At 45.2% G+C, this 14,033-nt stretch overlaps 1 protein-coding gene across 1 annotated transcript in view; it reads left to right on the forward strand.

The window, feature by feature from the left end:
• The first annotated feature begins 5,796 nt into the window (after positions 1-5,796).
• Slc22a3 (solute carrier family 22 member 3) overlaps positions 5,797-14,033 on the forward strand; it is an 89,141-nt gene continuing 80,904 nt past the window's right edge. Inside the window, exon 1 of the mRNA NM_019230.1 lies at positions 5,797-6,601. Within this exon, the coding sequence (NP_062103.1) occupies positions 6,188-6,601 (414 nt within the window). The 5' untranslated portion in view covers positions 5,797-6,187. The remainder of the gene's footprint in view (positions 6,602-14,033) is intronic.

Consider the following 14,033-nt stretch of genomic DNA (forward strand, 5'->3'; position numbering starts at 1 on the left):
ATCACAATAAATTCAAGGAAGTTGCACTAAAAGTGACCTGAGCTACCATACTGTCTACATTGTATTTGTATGTAAAGAAAAAGGCACTTTGAATCCATGGTATATTACAAACAGGAAATAGTCTTACATTGGTTACTTCACGTTATACTGTGACCAAACAACCAGTCAGTTAGCAATTTAAGGGAGGAAGGAGATACAGGCCATTGTGGTAGGAAAGGCATGCTTGCCAGAGAGGGAGACCTACTGGCCACATTGTATCTATGATCAAGAAACAGAGAGAGGAGAGAACAGGAAGTGGGTCTCAGCCATAAAACCTCAGAGCCTACCCCCAGTCAGAGCAGCTGAGGACCAAGAGTTCAGGAAGACTAGTGGCTCCTGGGCTGGGGCCATGGGCTTAGCATAGGCTTAGCATGGGCAGACACCCTGCAGCTAAGGTTGGAAGATGGAAGGCTGGGCACTCCCAGAAAAAAAGCTAGTTTCTTCCAAGTGTGACTCGAGCCCTTATATGGTATCATTCACACAGTGGTCCACCGAGCCTGGAAGAGAGATTCCATATTGTACTTTGTGATTATTTTCAACACAAATTAGCACATAGGCTTTTAAACTATTATAAACTCACTCTCTATTGCCGGTGGTGGACAAAATCCTAATTGAGGAACATTTTTCCCCATTAATATCACCATCTCCCATTTGAGGGCATTTACCGCTTTGTGGGCTTTACACAGGGAAGGTAGGGCGTCACTCTGCAGCCTTCCTCTAATTGCTCGATGTTCTTGCTGGAAGCCACTAGGTGCCAACCATCTCAGTCTGCTTGGCTGCTGGAATGGAGCACCACCAATGGGGACCCTGAAGGACAGGGATGGGTTTTTCCCATGATTCTATAGCTGGAAGTCCAAGTGGTAACAGCTTGGCTGGGGCAGTCCCTTCTCTCACTCTGTTCCTTTAAAGGGACACAAATCCTTTAAAGGAGGACACTTCATTCATCATTGGACCCCATCCCCATAATTTCACCTAATTATCTACCAAAAGGTCAGTTTTTAAATACTATTCCAGTGGAAGCTCAGGCTTCAAGAGATGAACTTGGTGGGCACATTTATGTGGAAAGTGTCAACACTGGCCCAAAGCAGAGTTAGACCAAGAAAGTGTAGGTTGGGAGCTCATGAAGGCAATAGGAGAACAAGAGGACCAGGGCCAGAAGGTGTGTCTCCTGCACAGAGGAGAAGCCAAGGAACAGGAGTCACATGAAGGGCACATGCAGAGCTGGTCCCAGAAAGGCTAGTTTAGAGAAAGCCTTCATTTTGAAAAAAAGTTAAAGTGTCAGTAGTACTCTACTCGAAGCACAAACTTTCTTCTAGGGGCTAATGGAGATCAATCGATAAGGGAAAGATGATAATGGCTGCTGGTCAATTAAGTTGGGATTTGGGTCCATAAGTTGGGATTTGTCCATCTGTCCGGACAGTCACAGCAGCGCAGGGGGAGTTCTTGCTACCTTAACACGTGACCAAACTGCCGATAGAGAGGTTATTTACTCTCTGATGCCAGATGTGGTGAAATGCCTCTGGGACATTCTTAGCCACTCCTTGAAAACAGGGGTCCTTTTGATCTCTCGCCTGGGGACTTGCTGGTACCAGTTCACCTGCCTGGTTTACATCGATGCTTTTTTTTTTCTTTTTTTGGTTGTGAGCCTAGCCTTTAACGGCTGAGCCATCTCTCCAACCCAATCATCGCATTTTTTAATAGAAAGGTTGAATTTTAACATTTATCATAGTTTCCCAAAACAAACAAATGTATATGTGTATGTGTGTGCTGCATGTGTGTAATGTGTGTGTGTGTGTGAGAGAGAGAGAGCATACGTGTGTGCTTTACTTTGTCCAACAGAATAAATGATATGTATGTATGTATGTATGTATGTATGTATGTATGTATGTATGTATGAAATATATATATTCTTCATCTATCCACTGATACATATTTTCTTCATTCATCTATGGTTGGAAATCATGGTTGATTCCATAGCTTGCTTCTTAGAAATGGTGTCACGGGAAACATGGGAGTGAAAGTGTCTTCATGATATGATTTTATTTCTGTTGTAGATTTGTGGTGGTGGGGTGACCAGGATTTCTGTTTCCAGTTGTTTTTGGAAACTCCAGTGAGCATTAGTTGGTCACAATGCCTAGGTCAGTAATATGCCCCACAATATCCTCTGATGATGGGAGAAGTATTCACTTTCTGCAGAGACCACATTAGCCACTAAACCATGTGGCCATGAGGAACACAGCTTGTCATCTTTTCCTTTAATGAATGTGAGTTTAAGAATGCATGTGTGGCTGTGCCACATTGGATGGGACAGGTACGAGCAGTGGGCGGTGGGTTTATTGTTGTTGTTGAGACAGGTGTCTTACTGTATAGCCCTGACTGGTCAGAACTCATCATGTAGACCAGCCTAGCCTTAAACTTGTGGCTGTTTTCCTGCCCGTGCCTCTCAGGTGCTAGGATTACAGATGTGCTGCAGCACACCCGACTGTTTTCAGTGTTTGAAGGTAAAGAGATCGAGGGCTGGCAGTGTGGCAGAACTCTTGTCTGACACAACTGAGGCCCAGGCTTCCATTCCAGTACTGTAATATATATGTATAGTACATACACACACACACACACAAATATACATCATATATACATATAGAATATATTGTATATATGTATACATATACATGTGTGTATATGTGTATACATGTGCACATATGTGAGTATGTGTGTGTGAGAGAGAAAGAGAGAGAGATTTGTTTTCTCTCTAACTCCCTTCGAAGCAGAGGGAAAAATAAACTGCACGTATGACTTTCAATAAAAGTTCCAGTCAACAGTCAAATATGTGTGGAATTCATCAAAATGTAAAACGCATCTGGAAGACAAGAGCCCCAGCAATGGCTAAGTTCATTCTTAAGAGGGACAAGATAAGTAGGGGAGGAGAGGTGGGATTCACTCTCCAAGATACTAAGACTGTGAGAGAGAGGCGTTGATGAACAATGGCAGTAGCTTGGGACAGACAGCTGCAGGACAGGTTAAAGGACACAGGTCTTCCTGCCCAGCTGAGAGTCTCAGACAGACAGAAACAGAGCTGTAAATCCAGGCAAAGTTACCCAATGCATCCTGGTAGCTGCTTGACCATAAGATGTAAGTAAAATTAGAACCTCTCATACTCTATCCAGAATTAACTCCAGGGATGTTAAAATTCAATGTGAAAAATACAATCCAATAAAGCTATGTAAAGGGCAAGGGCATAGCTCAGTGCAGACTACCATTTGCAAGGCAGGATATATGTATGTGTGTATGTATATGTGTGAATGTATGTGTGTGAATGTATGTGTGTGTATATGTGTATGTGTGTATATGTGTATGTGTATATGTATGTGATATGTATATGTGTATGTATGTGTATATGTGTATGTATATGTATATGTGTATATATGTATATGTATATGTGTATTTGTATGTGTGTATGTATATGTATTTATATATGTGTGTATGTGTCTGTCTGTATGTATGTGTGTATATGTGTTGTGTATATGTACGTGATATGTATATGTGTATTGTATTGATATGTATACGTGTATGTGTGTATGTGTATTGTGTGTATATGTATGTATGTATATGTGAATGTGTATATATATGTGATATGTATATGTGCATTGATATGTATATGTGTATGTGTGTATGTATATATGTTTGTATATGTGTGTGTATATGTATGCATGTGTATATATATATGTGTATGTGAGTGTGTATATGTATGTGTGTATGTGAGTGAGCATGTATATATATGTAAGTATGTATGTGTTTGTGTATGTATGTGTGTATGTGTGTGTGTATGTGAATACAGGAAAACATTTAACATCTTAGTAAAACATGGGTAGGCACCAAAAGCAGCAGCTATGAAAAATGTACACTTTATCCCATCCAAATTGAGATTTCTCACAGGGAGAGAAATCATACATTAATCCACAGACTAAGAAGAGAACACTGGAGTTATCATACAAGTTTATCAATGAGCAAAACACAAAAATATACTAACAATGTCTTCCAAACCCAGCAAGTCCCAAGAAGCAGAGAGAATGAAAGCAGGGGACAGAAAGAGAAGTAGGTGAGGACTTTGAAGAGCACTGAGCAATGTGGGCTTGCTTTGGAGATCAAGGCGAGCCACTGCAGTGGAACATCCAAGCTGCCTCACGGAAAGTCATCCAGCACGATGGGCTGCCCAGAGGGCAGAGGACCCCGTGCCTAGAGGGCACTGAGGGTTGATTGAAGTAAGAAAAGAGGAAGGCGGGGCACACTTAGAAGTCGTGGAGCACAACAAGCAGCCCACTCTTACCACACAAACTTGCTAAGCACCTACTGTGCACTGCCTTTGTATAGGAGTGAAGGCCCAGAGTGCAGGTTTCTCCCTACATGAAACTTTACGATGTAGGGGGGGGGCACAGTTGAGGTGACCAAGTGAGCAAGTAAACCTGTAAGGGATTAGCTGGTGTGAGGGCTTTGAAGACAAGACAGAAAGGGGAGCTGGGGATGTGCTTGTGTAGGGAAAGGGGTTGGGTGTCACCAAACCTCACAGGTTAAGGGAGTTAAAGGGAGAGTACTGGAATGTTACTGAGATTCTGAGTCTGGGCAGGGAGGATGTGCTTGTACCAAAAGCCAGCTCAGGAGAGGGGAGACCTAGTCTGGGGGTTCAGCAGGCAATTACAAATGGGACCAGAGGAGCATGTGAGAAGATATGCAAATATAGAACACAGTGAGTGAGGTAGGTGGTTTGTGCATTTGTATGTGTGTGGGTGCGTGCATGAATGTGTGTGTGCGTGTGTGTGTGTGAGAGACAGAGACAGAGACAGAGACAGAGAGAGACAGAGAGACAGAGACAGACAGAGAGAGGGGGAAAGGGAGGGAGAGGGGAGGGGAAGGAGAGGGGGAAGAGGGAGGAGGGAGGGAGAGAGATGACCATTTTTGCTGTATGATTTTGGCAATTCTTGGGCCCGCCTGTGGTTGTCACTTGCTCAGTAGCAAAGAGCAGTTGTGGTAATGATTATTGAATGAAACCCTGAGTACTTTTCTGGTACTTTCCTCCTGCTAATCCATTTAGTCTTCATGGGGACCCTATGATGTAGGTATGTTAAAAGGTGGGAAAACAGGGAGTGGCGGGTTAAATTTCTCGGCATCCAGAGTAGTAAGGACAAAAAGAGAAGTTGGAGCAAGGCAGCCTGGCTCTAGCTGTGGGGACGGGGACTAAATCTGTGCTCTTTGGATCTCTCGAGAAAGTTAGCTAAGGGTGGCTGAGGGCACGAGCTGGGGACCAGGAGAAGAGCTGGGTGCAGAGATTGGAATACGTGGGTAGAGCACAGTATCACAGGTCGCTCTGCAGTCTGACAGCTGATTGGTAACCGGCTATGCCAGGCGATAGGAACCACACATGATATGCATCCTACAGGCTCTGTAGATTTTTGAGGGGCAAGGAAGACACTGTGATGATGGATTCAAACCAACTAAGCACCACTGTTCCCAGAGACTTGGGATGCGAGTGTACACAAAGGTCTTTGACTTGATGTGCTCCCTTCTCCTCTTGAACTTTGGGACTAAGCAAATCTTTTAGCCCTGTAGGCTATCTGTGGGCTGTCCCTCTGTCCCATTGTAATAGTCTGTTTCTACTACATTGCCACCATCCCACCCAGAGCTCTAGGAATGTGATGACGCAGGTTCAGGTGCGGGTGCAGGTATGAAATTCTGTTCCCGGAGGTAATGACTGTCACTTTTGGGAGCACAGCGGCTTGGACCCCTGCAGCCTAAGAGCACTGGAGGCTATTCCTGCAATCAGCAGAGTCCTGAGTCTGGCGAGTCTGGGTGATCCTAGAACTCAGTGAACTCCAACTTGGAGTGACCCTTTAGGGCAGGCTATAAGTCTGGGTCCTTGGTGCACGGTGACACTGCTGTGAAACCACCCCAATCCGCTCTCCGGGTTTACGCCGGTCCCGGGCGCATACGGGCAGGAGGCCGGGAGCTTGGAGCAGGAGGAGCAGCCCGGGGCGGGCTGCCAGGGCGAGCAAGCGAGCGAGGCGGGGGCGGCGGGTGCAGAACTGCGGGCGGCGGCGCCCGCGGGTCACTCTCAGGCCGGGCAGCAGCGACAGGGCGCAGGGTGGTGGGGCGCACCATGCCCACGTTCGACCAGGCGCTGAGGAAGGCGGGCGAGTTCGGGCGCTTCCAGCGGCGCGTGTTCCTGCTGCTGTGCCTGACGGGTGTCACCTTCGCCTTCCTCTTCGTTGGTGTGGTCTTCCTGGGCAGCCAGCCCGACTACTATTGGTGTCGCGGGCCCCGCGCCACCGCGCTGGCCGAGCGCTGCGCCTGGAGCCCTGAGGAGGAGTGGAACCTCACCACGCCGGAGCTTCACGTCCCAGCTGAGCGCCGTGGCCAAGGCCACTGTCACCGCTACCTGCTGGAAGACACCAATACCAGCTCAGAGCTCAGCTGCGACCCACTCGCTGCCTTCCCCAACCGCTCCGCTCCTCTGGTGCCCTGCAGCGGCGACTGGCGCTATGTGGAGACCCACTCCACCATCGTCAGCCAGGTAAGCCTGATTCTGTGCACCATCTTCGTCACACAGCAAGTGTAAGAAGGTGGCCTCCAGACTAGGTTCCTGGAGTCTTCATGACTTGGAGACCCCACCACCTTTGGCGATCTGCTAGGTTCTAACCCAGGCTTGCAAGTGCTGCCTTGCAGATCGTGGGAAAAGCCTTTATTTATATCCCTGTCCTAAAGAGCAGGCTAAGAGATGATCTGGCTTTAGGTAAAAAAAGGAAAACTTTCCTAGAAGCCAACTTGGAGAAGCTTCATATGCACCTGCCTCCACGGTTGTCACTGAGATATGTTGGCACAGTGATTGGAGATTATGGCTGGGGAGTTCTCTGCCTTCGGGCGGGCGGGGTTGGACGATGTTGGCACGCCTGGGTTGGCTTTTCTCCAGGGGGCACAGGAGAGGGGGGATCGATCAACTTTGAGTTCTTGAAGATAGTGCAACTTCTTTCCAGTGTCCAAATGATTATCTGACAGGCAGGGGACAAAGGTCAAGGCTCTCCCAGGCAATAATTTTGGTAAAACTGCTTTGGGTACAAAGAGCAGCAATTTAAGAGAAGTCAGGACAGCTGGAACATTGGACAAGAGTTTATTTTTTTTCTCCTGATAGTAAACTATAGGAAGGCAGCAGGAGGAGGCATCTCCATTTATTGTGGTAGCTGCTGGAGTCTGGGAAGGAGGAGGCAATCTCCATACTCTTGGGGGGGGGTGGTCTCTCACTCAGACCCTAGCCGATTCTGCACCTCCCCCACTGTGAGCTGTAAGGCTGTTTGTCGCTTTCACTTTTTAAGTCACTTCAGAAACTGCTTCAGAGGCACCTGGTCACAGAGGAATCGTTTGGCTGAGTTTTACCTACAGTCAAAGCCCTATTTAATCTTTGCAAGACAATTGCGTGTACTCAGGTAAATGGGGAAGGAAACACGCTTGTCTCTTAGTTCTTGTCCAAAACACTTGTTTAGATAACAAGCGAAGTGCGTTGTCAGGAGGCAGAAATGTCTCCCATGTAGGGACTCACCTCCATGAAGCTGTTCTTTCTCGTAAGACCGTATATGGGCGTGGTAACCTACTCAGTGAAGTTCCAAAGACCTTGCCTCAAAAAGTAAGACACACATATGTAGGAACACATCAGAATACACATGCACCCTCCTCCAATGTACATGCACGCATACTTGGGTGCATGCACATACTATATTAAAAAATGAACATTAAAAGAAAACCTCCAAACACAAAATGTATACCCACTCTAGAAAGGTTGGCATGACTGAAGGTGATCCTTGGGTATCCAAGAAGAGGCTCATAGACATCTGTGAGCAAATACTCTAGCAGGTGCTTCGGGAGGAGGCTGGAGTTCTGGGACTGATAGGACACTGTCAGAGTGGCAACCTTCCTCAAACCTGGTACAGAATGAGGGGAAGTCAAAAGATGGTCCTGACAGGGTCTCTAGGGAGCTATGTGGTTCTGTCTGTCATTTAACTTTCTCATCCCATGCATGCCAGTTTCATCACTAGCAGGTGACGGCTCAGTGTGCCCAGAATGGTGACCAGACTTCTTCAGGGGGCAAACTGAAGTGTTGTTTAGGATGCCTTCCCTAAAGATGCTGATGAGGGTTTGAAACTTCCTGGAAAGATTTCCCTTTCCAACACCAAATGATTTTAGTTCATGTGTTGCTCTCAAGAGGAAGTTCTCCATGTGTTCTGGAAGCCACGCCCACCACCCAAAGTAACTCAGAATCTCACAGAAGCCTCATAGAATTCGGAGTGCTTTCCTTGACTTTGAAATTGAACAAAGTCAGTGTTGTTATTTTAAATACTATCAAAGTAATGAAACAAAACCTGTAGTTCCCGCTTCAACTACTGTTATATACGGAGTGTATTGATATACAGAGAGTACACGTTGGGAGAAGCTGGAGGCAGAAGTGGACAGGCTGCTTACAATACTTGGTCCTTAAACCAAAGCAGGAGTTAGGGGGATAAGATGTCTTAGCTTTACAGCAGGAAGAGCTGAGGCTGGTGATGTAAGGGATCCCGCTAGGTTCCCATCCTGTCATGGAGGTTGCCATGGGTCAACCTTAGTTCTGTGTCACTTTCGAGGTCCTCTAGTCAACGGACCCTTTGTTTCGTTTGGTGGCATCCGAAACCCAACCAGCCAGGCTGGCTGCTGGGGAAATGGACTTCATTTGGTGCGGTGGGTCCTTATCCTGATGTGAACATGGAATGCGGGTCACTTGGAACTTATCCACCCTTGGGACACCTTCATAACAACTGGAAGGAATTCCAAGGAGCTGACTGGCAATTGTTCCAAGCCACCTCACCTACGCTAGGGGATTTCCTACCTATGCTGAACACCATCAATGCAGCCTTTTCTGCCCGGGTTTCAACCTCATCTGTTTATTAGACATTGGACAGAATCAAACCTGACGGAATGCAGACATTGAGTCAGAGCCCTTACCCCGGGATGCTTCCCCTTTAAGATTGATGGAGGGATTTTTGGAAGGAATGAAAGACCATCTCTCTACTTCAGGGTGCTTCCACACTCAAAACAACTGCTTCTCCTTCACTCTTCTTCTAAAATAAAAGGAAGGTCAGTTTGAGGGATGTGGGCTGCTTCATCCTCAGGCTTCCTCCTCTTCCTCCAAGTGCCTGTTGTGATTCTTGTACAATTGTCTTAGAATGTAGACCAACTAGGTAGGGCAATCCCCCATAGTGCCAGCCTAATGCTGCTCCCTCTAAGGGTCCGCTAAGCATGCTATTGGGCTTTTGTATGTGCTGGAGAAGGGAGTTAGCCAAGCCAGGATTCCAGCTAGGCGGTGTCTCTAATTTGCAATGAGCACTTTAGAAATAAGTACTGGGGCTGGAGAGGAAACCCAGTGGTTCGGAGCACTGGATGCTCTTCCAGCTCAGGTTCAAGTCCCGGTACCGCATGGCTGCTATAACAATCTGTAAACCCAGTACCAGGCGATCCAAATCCCTCTTCTCATCTCCATGGGTACCAGGCATGCGTGTGATATACAAGGAGGCAAAAATAGACATTTAAATTTTCTAGAAAGAACATCTTATGGTATTGTTTGAGTGTGTAATGTCGTTAGCACCTTCCCTCTTTCTTGCAGAATTAACTTGATCACTGGAGTATGCAACTTGGTCATCTGCTGCATTATTTCTGTAAATATTCAATTAAGTATCGTCTCTCCTCCACTGTATCACTGTCTCCTCTTTACTGGGAGTTGGTGTGTTTTCCCCAGTGTAAGCGGAATGCTCAGCTCAGTTTTTCTAGCCTTTTTAAAATTATTATGGTATAACTATTTAAAGCTATGAATTTGCTTCACGAACTCCCTTGGCTGCACTTCAACGAGTTTTTTTTTTTAATGTATAGTTTCAAAAGTAGTGCCTAGATTTAATCTGCGAGCAAACACAGATGTGTGTTGTTGTCTGAGCTCTATCTCTCTATATGCAGAACGAAGGGTGACTTACAAAATGTGGTGTGCCTCACCGAATCCAAGCAGCAATAAAAAGTTAACTTTTTCATGTCTAGTTCATATCTGGGGAGCAGAGTCAATGCTGTGTGTGCCAACAGAGCCATTGTGACGAGAGTTCTAGTCAACTTTCCCTGACCGTGTCACACAGGAGAGGAGTAAGAATTCTAGGGGTTTTAAGGAATGAAATTTTATCAAGAAGACTTTTCCTTACTTGCATTTAAAAAAATGATGAGGCTTAGCCAGGTGTTTAAGTGCACACCTTTAATACCAGCTACTTGGATTCTGAACCCAAGTGTTTAAGTCAAAACAGCAAAACTCCATCTTAAAACATAAAATTACATCAAAGTGTCCATAGCCCTAAAATGCCCCACTGGAAGATAGGCATCTTTTTAAAGCATGAGTATTCATTCTGTATGTATGTGTATCAGTTCTCTCTTTCCAATATATGGGTCCTAGTCCTGGACCTCAGGCTAGGCAGCAAGTACTTAAACTCTGAACCACCTCACTGGCCTTGAAGGAATATTTAGTTAAGCTATTCATTTAATTAAATTAATTATTAATTAATTAAGCTATGTAATGTCCCAGCACAAAAAACACAAGGATAAGTAATTATTATGAAGTCATAAAGATGGTCCAGCTTGCTGGGCGTGGTAGCACAGGGCTGTAACCTTTGCATTCAGGGAGGCTGAGGCAGAAGGATCAGGAGTTCAAGCCACTTCATGTTACATAGATAGATAGATAGATAGATAGATAGATAGATAGATAGATAGATAGATAGGCGGACGGGCAGACAGACAGAATTTAAAAATAAACATTAGTGTCTCTTCTTTTTCCACATTCTTACCTCTAGTATCCAAATTCTAACTCCAGTGGCCTAGAAAGCAGGTTGGTAACTTACATCTATGCACAAAAGCTCCTAAGTAGACGCTAGATTCTTAGTGATTCATGAACTGTCCCAGAGTGCAGGCCCTAGGAGCTGTAATTCTACAACTCAGGAGTGGATGAAGGAAATTATTAATTGGAGTCTAGCCTGAATATGCTATAACTCTCTGCCTCAAAGCAACCAAGGAAAGAAAGAAAGAAAGAAAGAAAGAAAGAAAGAAAGAAAGAAAGAAAGAAAGAAAGGAAGGAAGGAAGGAAGAAAGAAAGGAAGAAGGAAGGAAGGAAGGAAGGAAGGGAAGGGAAGAGAAGAGGAGGGGATGAGAGGGGAGGGGATGAGAGGGGAAGAGATGAGAGGGGAGAGGAGGGGAGGGGAGGGGATGAGAGGGGAGAGGATGAGAGGGGAGAGGAGGGGAGGGGAGGGAAGGATCCTGGAGACACATGCCTTTAGGTACAATATCTTCAGAGCCTCTGATGTTGCTGCAGCTAACAGAGGAACATCTGGATGCCGTGTTTAAACATAAGGCACTTTTCCCACACTGGTTCATCACACAGAAGCTGCTTGAGAGTTGTAGAAGAAGGAACTACAAATTCTGTTATCTTTCAACCTATACATTCCCCACACATGAGAATACGGGCTGTCCTTGGTCCAAGATGACGAGACTGCCCAAGACAATGAAGGAAAGAGCGATTAAAACATCAGGACAGTGCCTCTGTGGCGTTGGCCCGAGCTCCCATCAGCCCTCTCTGCTGTGGGCAAGAATTCCACCTCTGTCATTCTTAACTCTACACCTTCCTTCTGGGTGGTGACCTGTGGCCTTTCCTCTGCTCCTCTTCATCTTCCTGCACAGTCTCCGATAAACGCTCGCTCTCCTCTGCAGCCGGTGACCTGCCCTTGGTCCTTCAGAGGACTCCAGGCCTCTACTGCCTCTGGAGAGACCACTCCTGGCGGCTGTTCTCATCTCTAGATGAGCCTTTTGCTTTTCCTCATCCAGACTCCCTGCCCCAACCACCACATCTGCCCTGTAACATTAACATGAGATGTGTATGTTAATTATTATTCTTAGTGATTTAAATTCTCATTGTTATTCCATCTTTGACCCATATTTTATTCTTAGAGGCTTATTATTAACCTAATTTAAGCCGACTTTTTAAAATCTGCGTTCTTTTTCATTGTGGTATGGTCAGAGAATGCGATTTGTAGGTTTGTGTGATACTGATTTTTTTTTTTTGGACTTTTATTAACCTTACTCTGTAGACCTGCCAGAAGTCAAGTGTCATAAATGTTTTCATGCTTGGGAAGAATGTTTGGGTCTCTAGCTATAGGTGGAGTAGGGTTTTACAGACATTCAAACTGAAGCTAGCTAGTTCTTCTGTTAAAATATCCCATATTTGAGTTAACCTTTTGTATAGTGATGATCAGAAATTACAAAGACTTGTTATTTTGCAGGGTCTTTTAGTTTCTAGACTTAAGATTTTTTATACGAGATATAATTGTACGTGTGCATGTAACTGTAGAGTTTTAAAATTCCTCATAATGAATCAAAGCATCAACGCTTTCAGTATTAAGACCTGATCTAAGGTCTAGGGTATATTCTGTCTTAATATTATCTGCTATTGATACAGCAATTCCAGTTTTCCTTTGATTAATATTTTCTTATAATTAATTTTTTGTCACCTTGAATTTAAAATTCCCTGTGTCCCAATGGTTTTGTGGAACTCATAAAATGCACACAAGAAAATTTTGCTTTTGTTGAATGGCTTTACTGTCCATGTATTAGTCAGCTTTCTGTTTCTGTCACAAAATACCAGAGTCAAGCAACTTATAAAGTAGAAAAGCATATTTTGGCCCATGGTTTCGGAGGATTCAGCCCTATGAAGTTCTGCCCTCATCATAGCAGAAGTCTGTGCATGTCGCCACCTTGTGGTGGTCTGGAAGCAGTGTGGACAGGTATCCTAATGTTGCCTTCAAGGGTACTCTCTTGTACAAAGCTCCCCCTCATTAAGTTTCCAGTGTGGCCCGGTAGAATCCTGGGTTGTCAGGGTAGCATCCATGGCCCAAGCCTTAGTACCCCTAGAGTTATGTGACACCTGATTTCTTTAAATGTGTTGAGATAGTGGGTGGATTTGGGCTCGCTAGACCTCCCCAACCCTCTTAATGTTGATCTTTATGTGTTTTCCCTTCTGTAAAATAAAATTAGTTAGACTTGTTTTACCCACTTGGTTTTGTTCCTTCTTTTGTTTGTTAGGAATTTGGCTCCTTTATTACAACTTTTCTAGAGCGTAACTGTAAAGCAGGGGACCCTCCTTAAAAATAGATCGTTTGTGTGTATGTATGTGTACCCGAGTGAGTGTATATGTGTCACTTGCATGCTTCAGAGTATACTTGTAGCTAGTAAATGTGTGTGGGTTTTGCTTAGATTTAAATCTTTATTCCACCATTAGTCTTGAAAGTCAGCTTTGCCAGTGAGTGGGCTCCTGTTATCAGTTGTCCTTCCTCCGTCCTTCTGCAACTGAAGTCCTAGGCCAGAGGGTCACCTTGATGGGTTCCAATCTGTCAGGTCCAGCCACTTGTGATGAAGAAAGCAAACGCAAACAGGATAGTATAATGACACACGTGGGTGGCGATGCCACAGTGGGACCTGTGACTCTGCATGATAACCACAGAAGTTAATAAGAAGGAAGAAAACTTAATGGTGAAATAACCAGAAAAGAGTTTAACTGATATGAAAAGGTGGGGAAGATAAAGCGTATTTCAGCTCATTATCAGTGTCCTGGCATGCGCTGTCAGTTTAAGCAGGAAGAGTCTGGGCGGGGCTGAGAAGGCTGCAGACGAGCAGCCTCCACCAGAATCTCGTTGCCCGTGTCTCACGTCTGGTCCTTGGAGAGGCCTTACTGTTTGAAGATCCAGACCAGTTCCTACAAGGTGCTGCTCCTGCTTGGGGGTGACCTCATCAAGGGGTGATCTGCGAGGCCTCTACGGCCCAAGGCGACTACAGTGCAGGACGGGTCACCTTTTCAGGCTTCTAGAACAGGATGTTATAAATGCTGATATTAAAATACCTTAGTCTTGCCT

Source organism: Rattus norvegicus, chromosome 1 (assembly GCF_036323735.1).
Source record: "Rattus norvegicus strain BN/NHsdMcwi chromosome 1, GRCr8, whole genome shotgun sequence".
NCBI classification, from domain to species: Eukaryota; Metazoa; Chordata; class Mammalia; order Rodentia; family Muridae; genus Rattus; species Rattus norvegicus.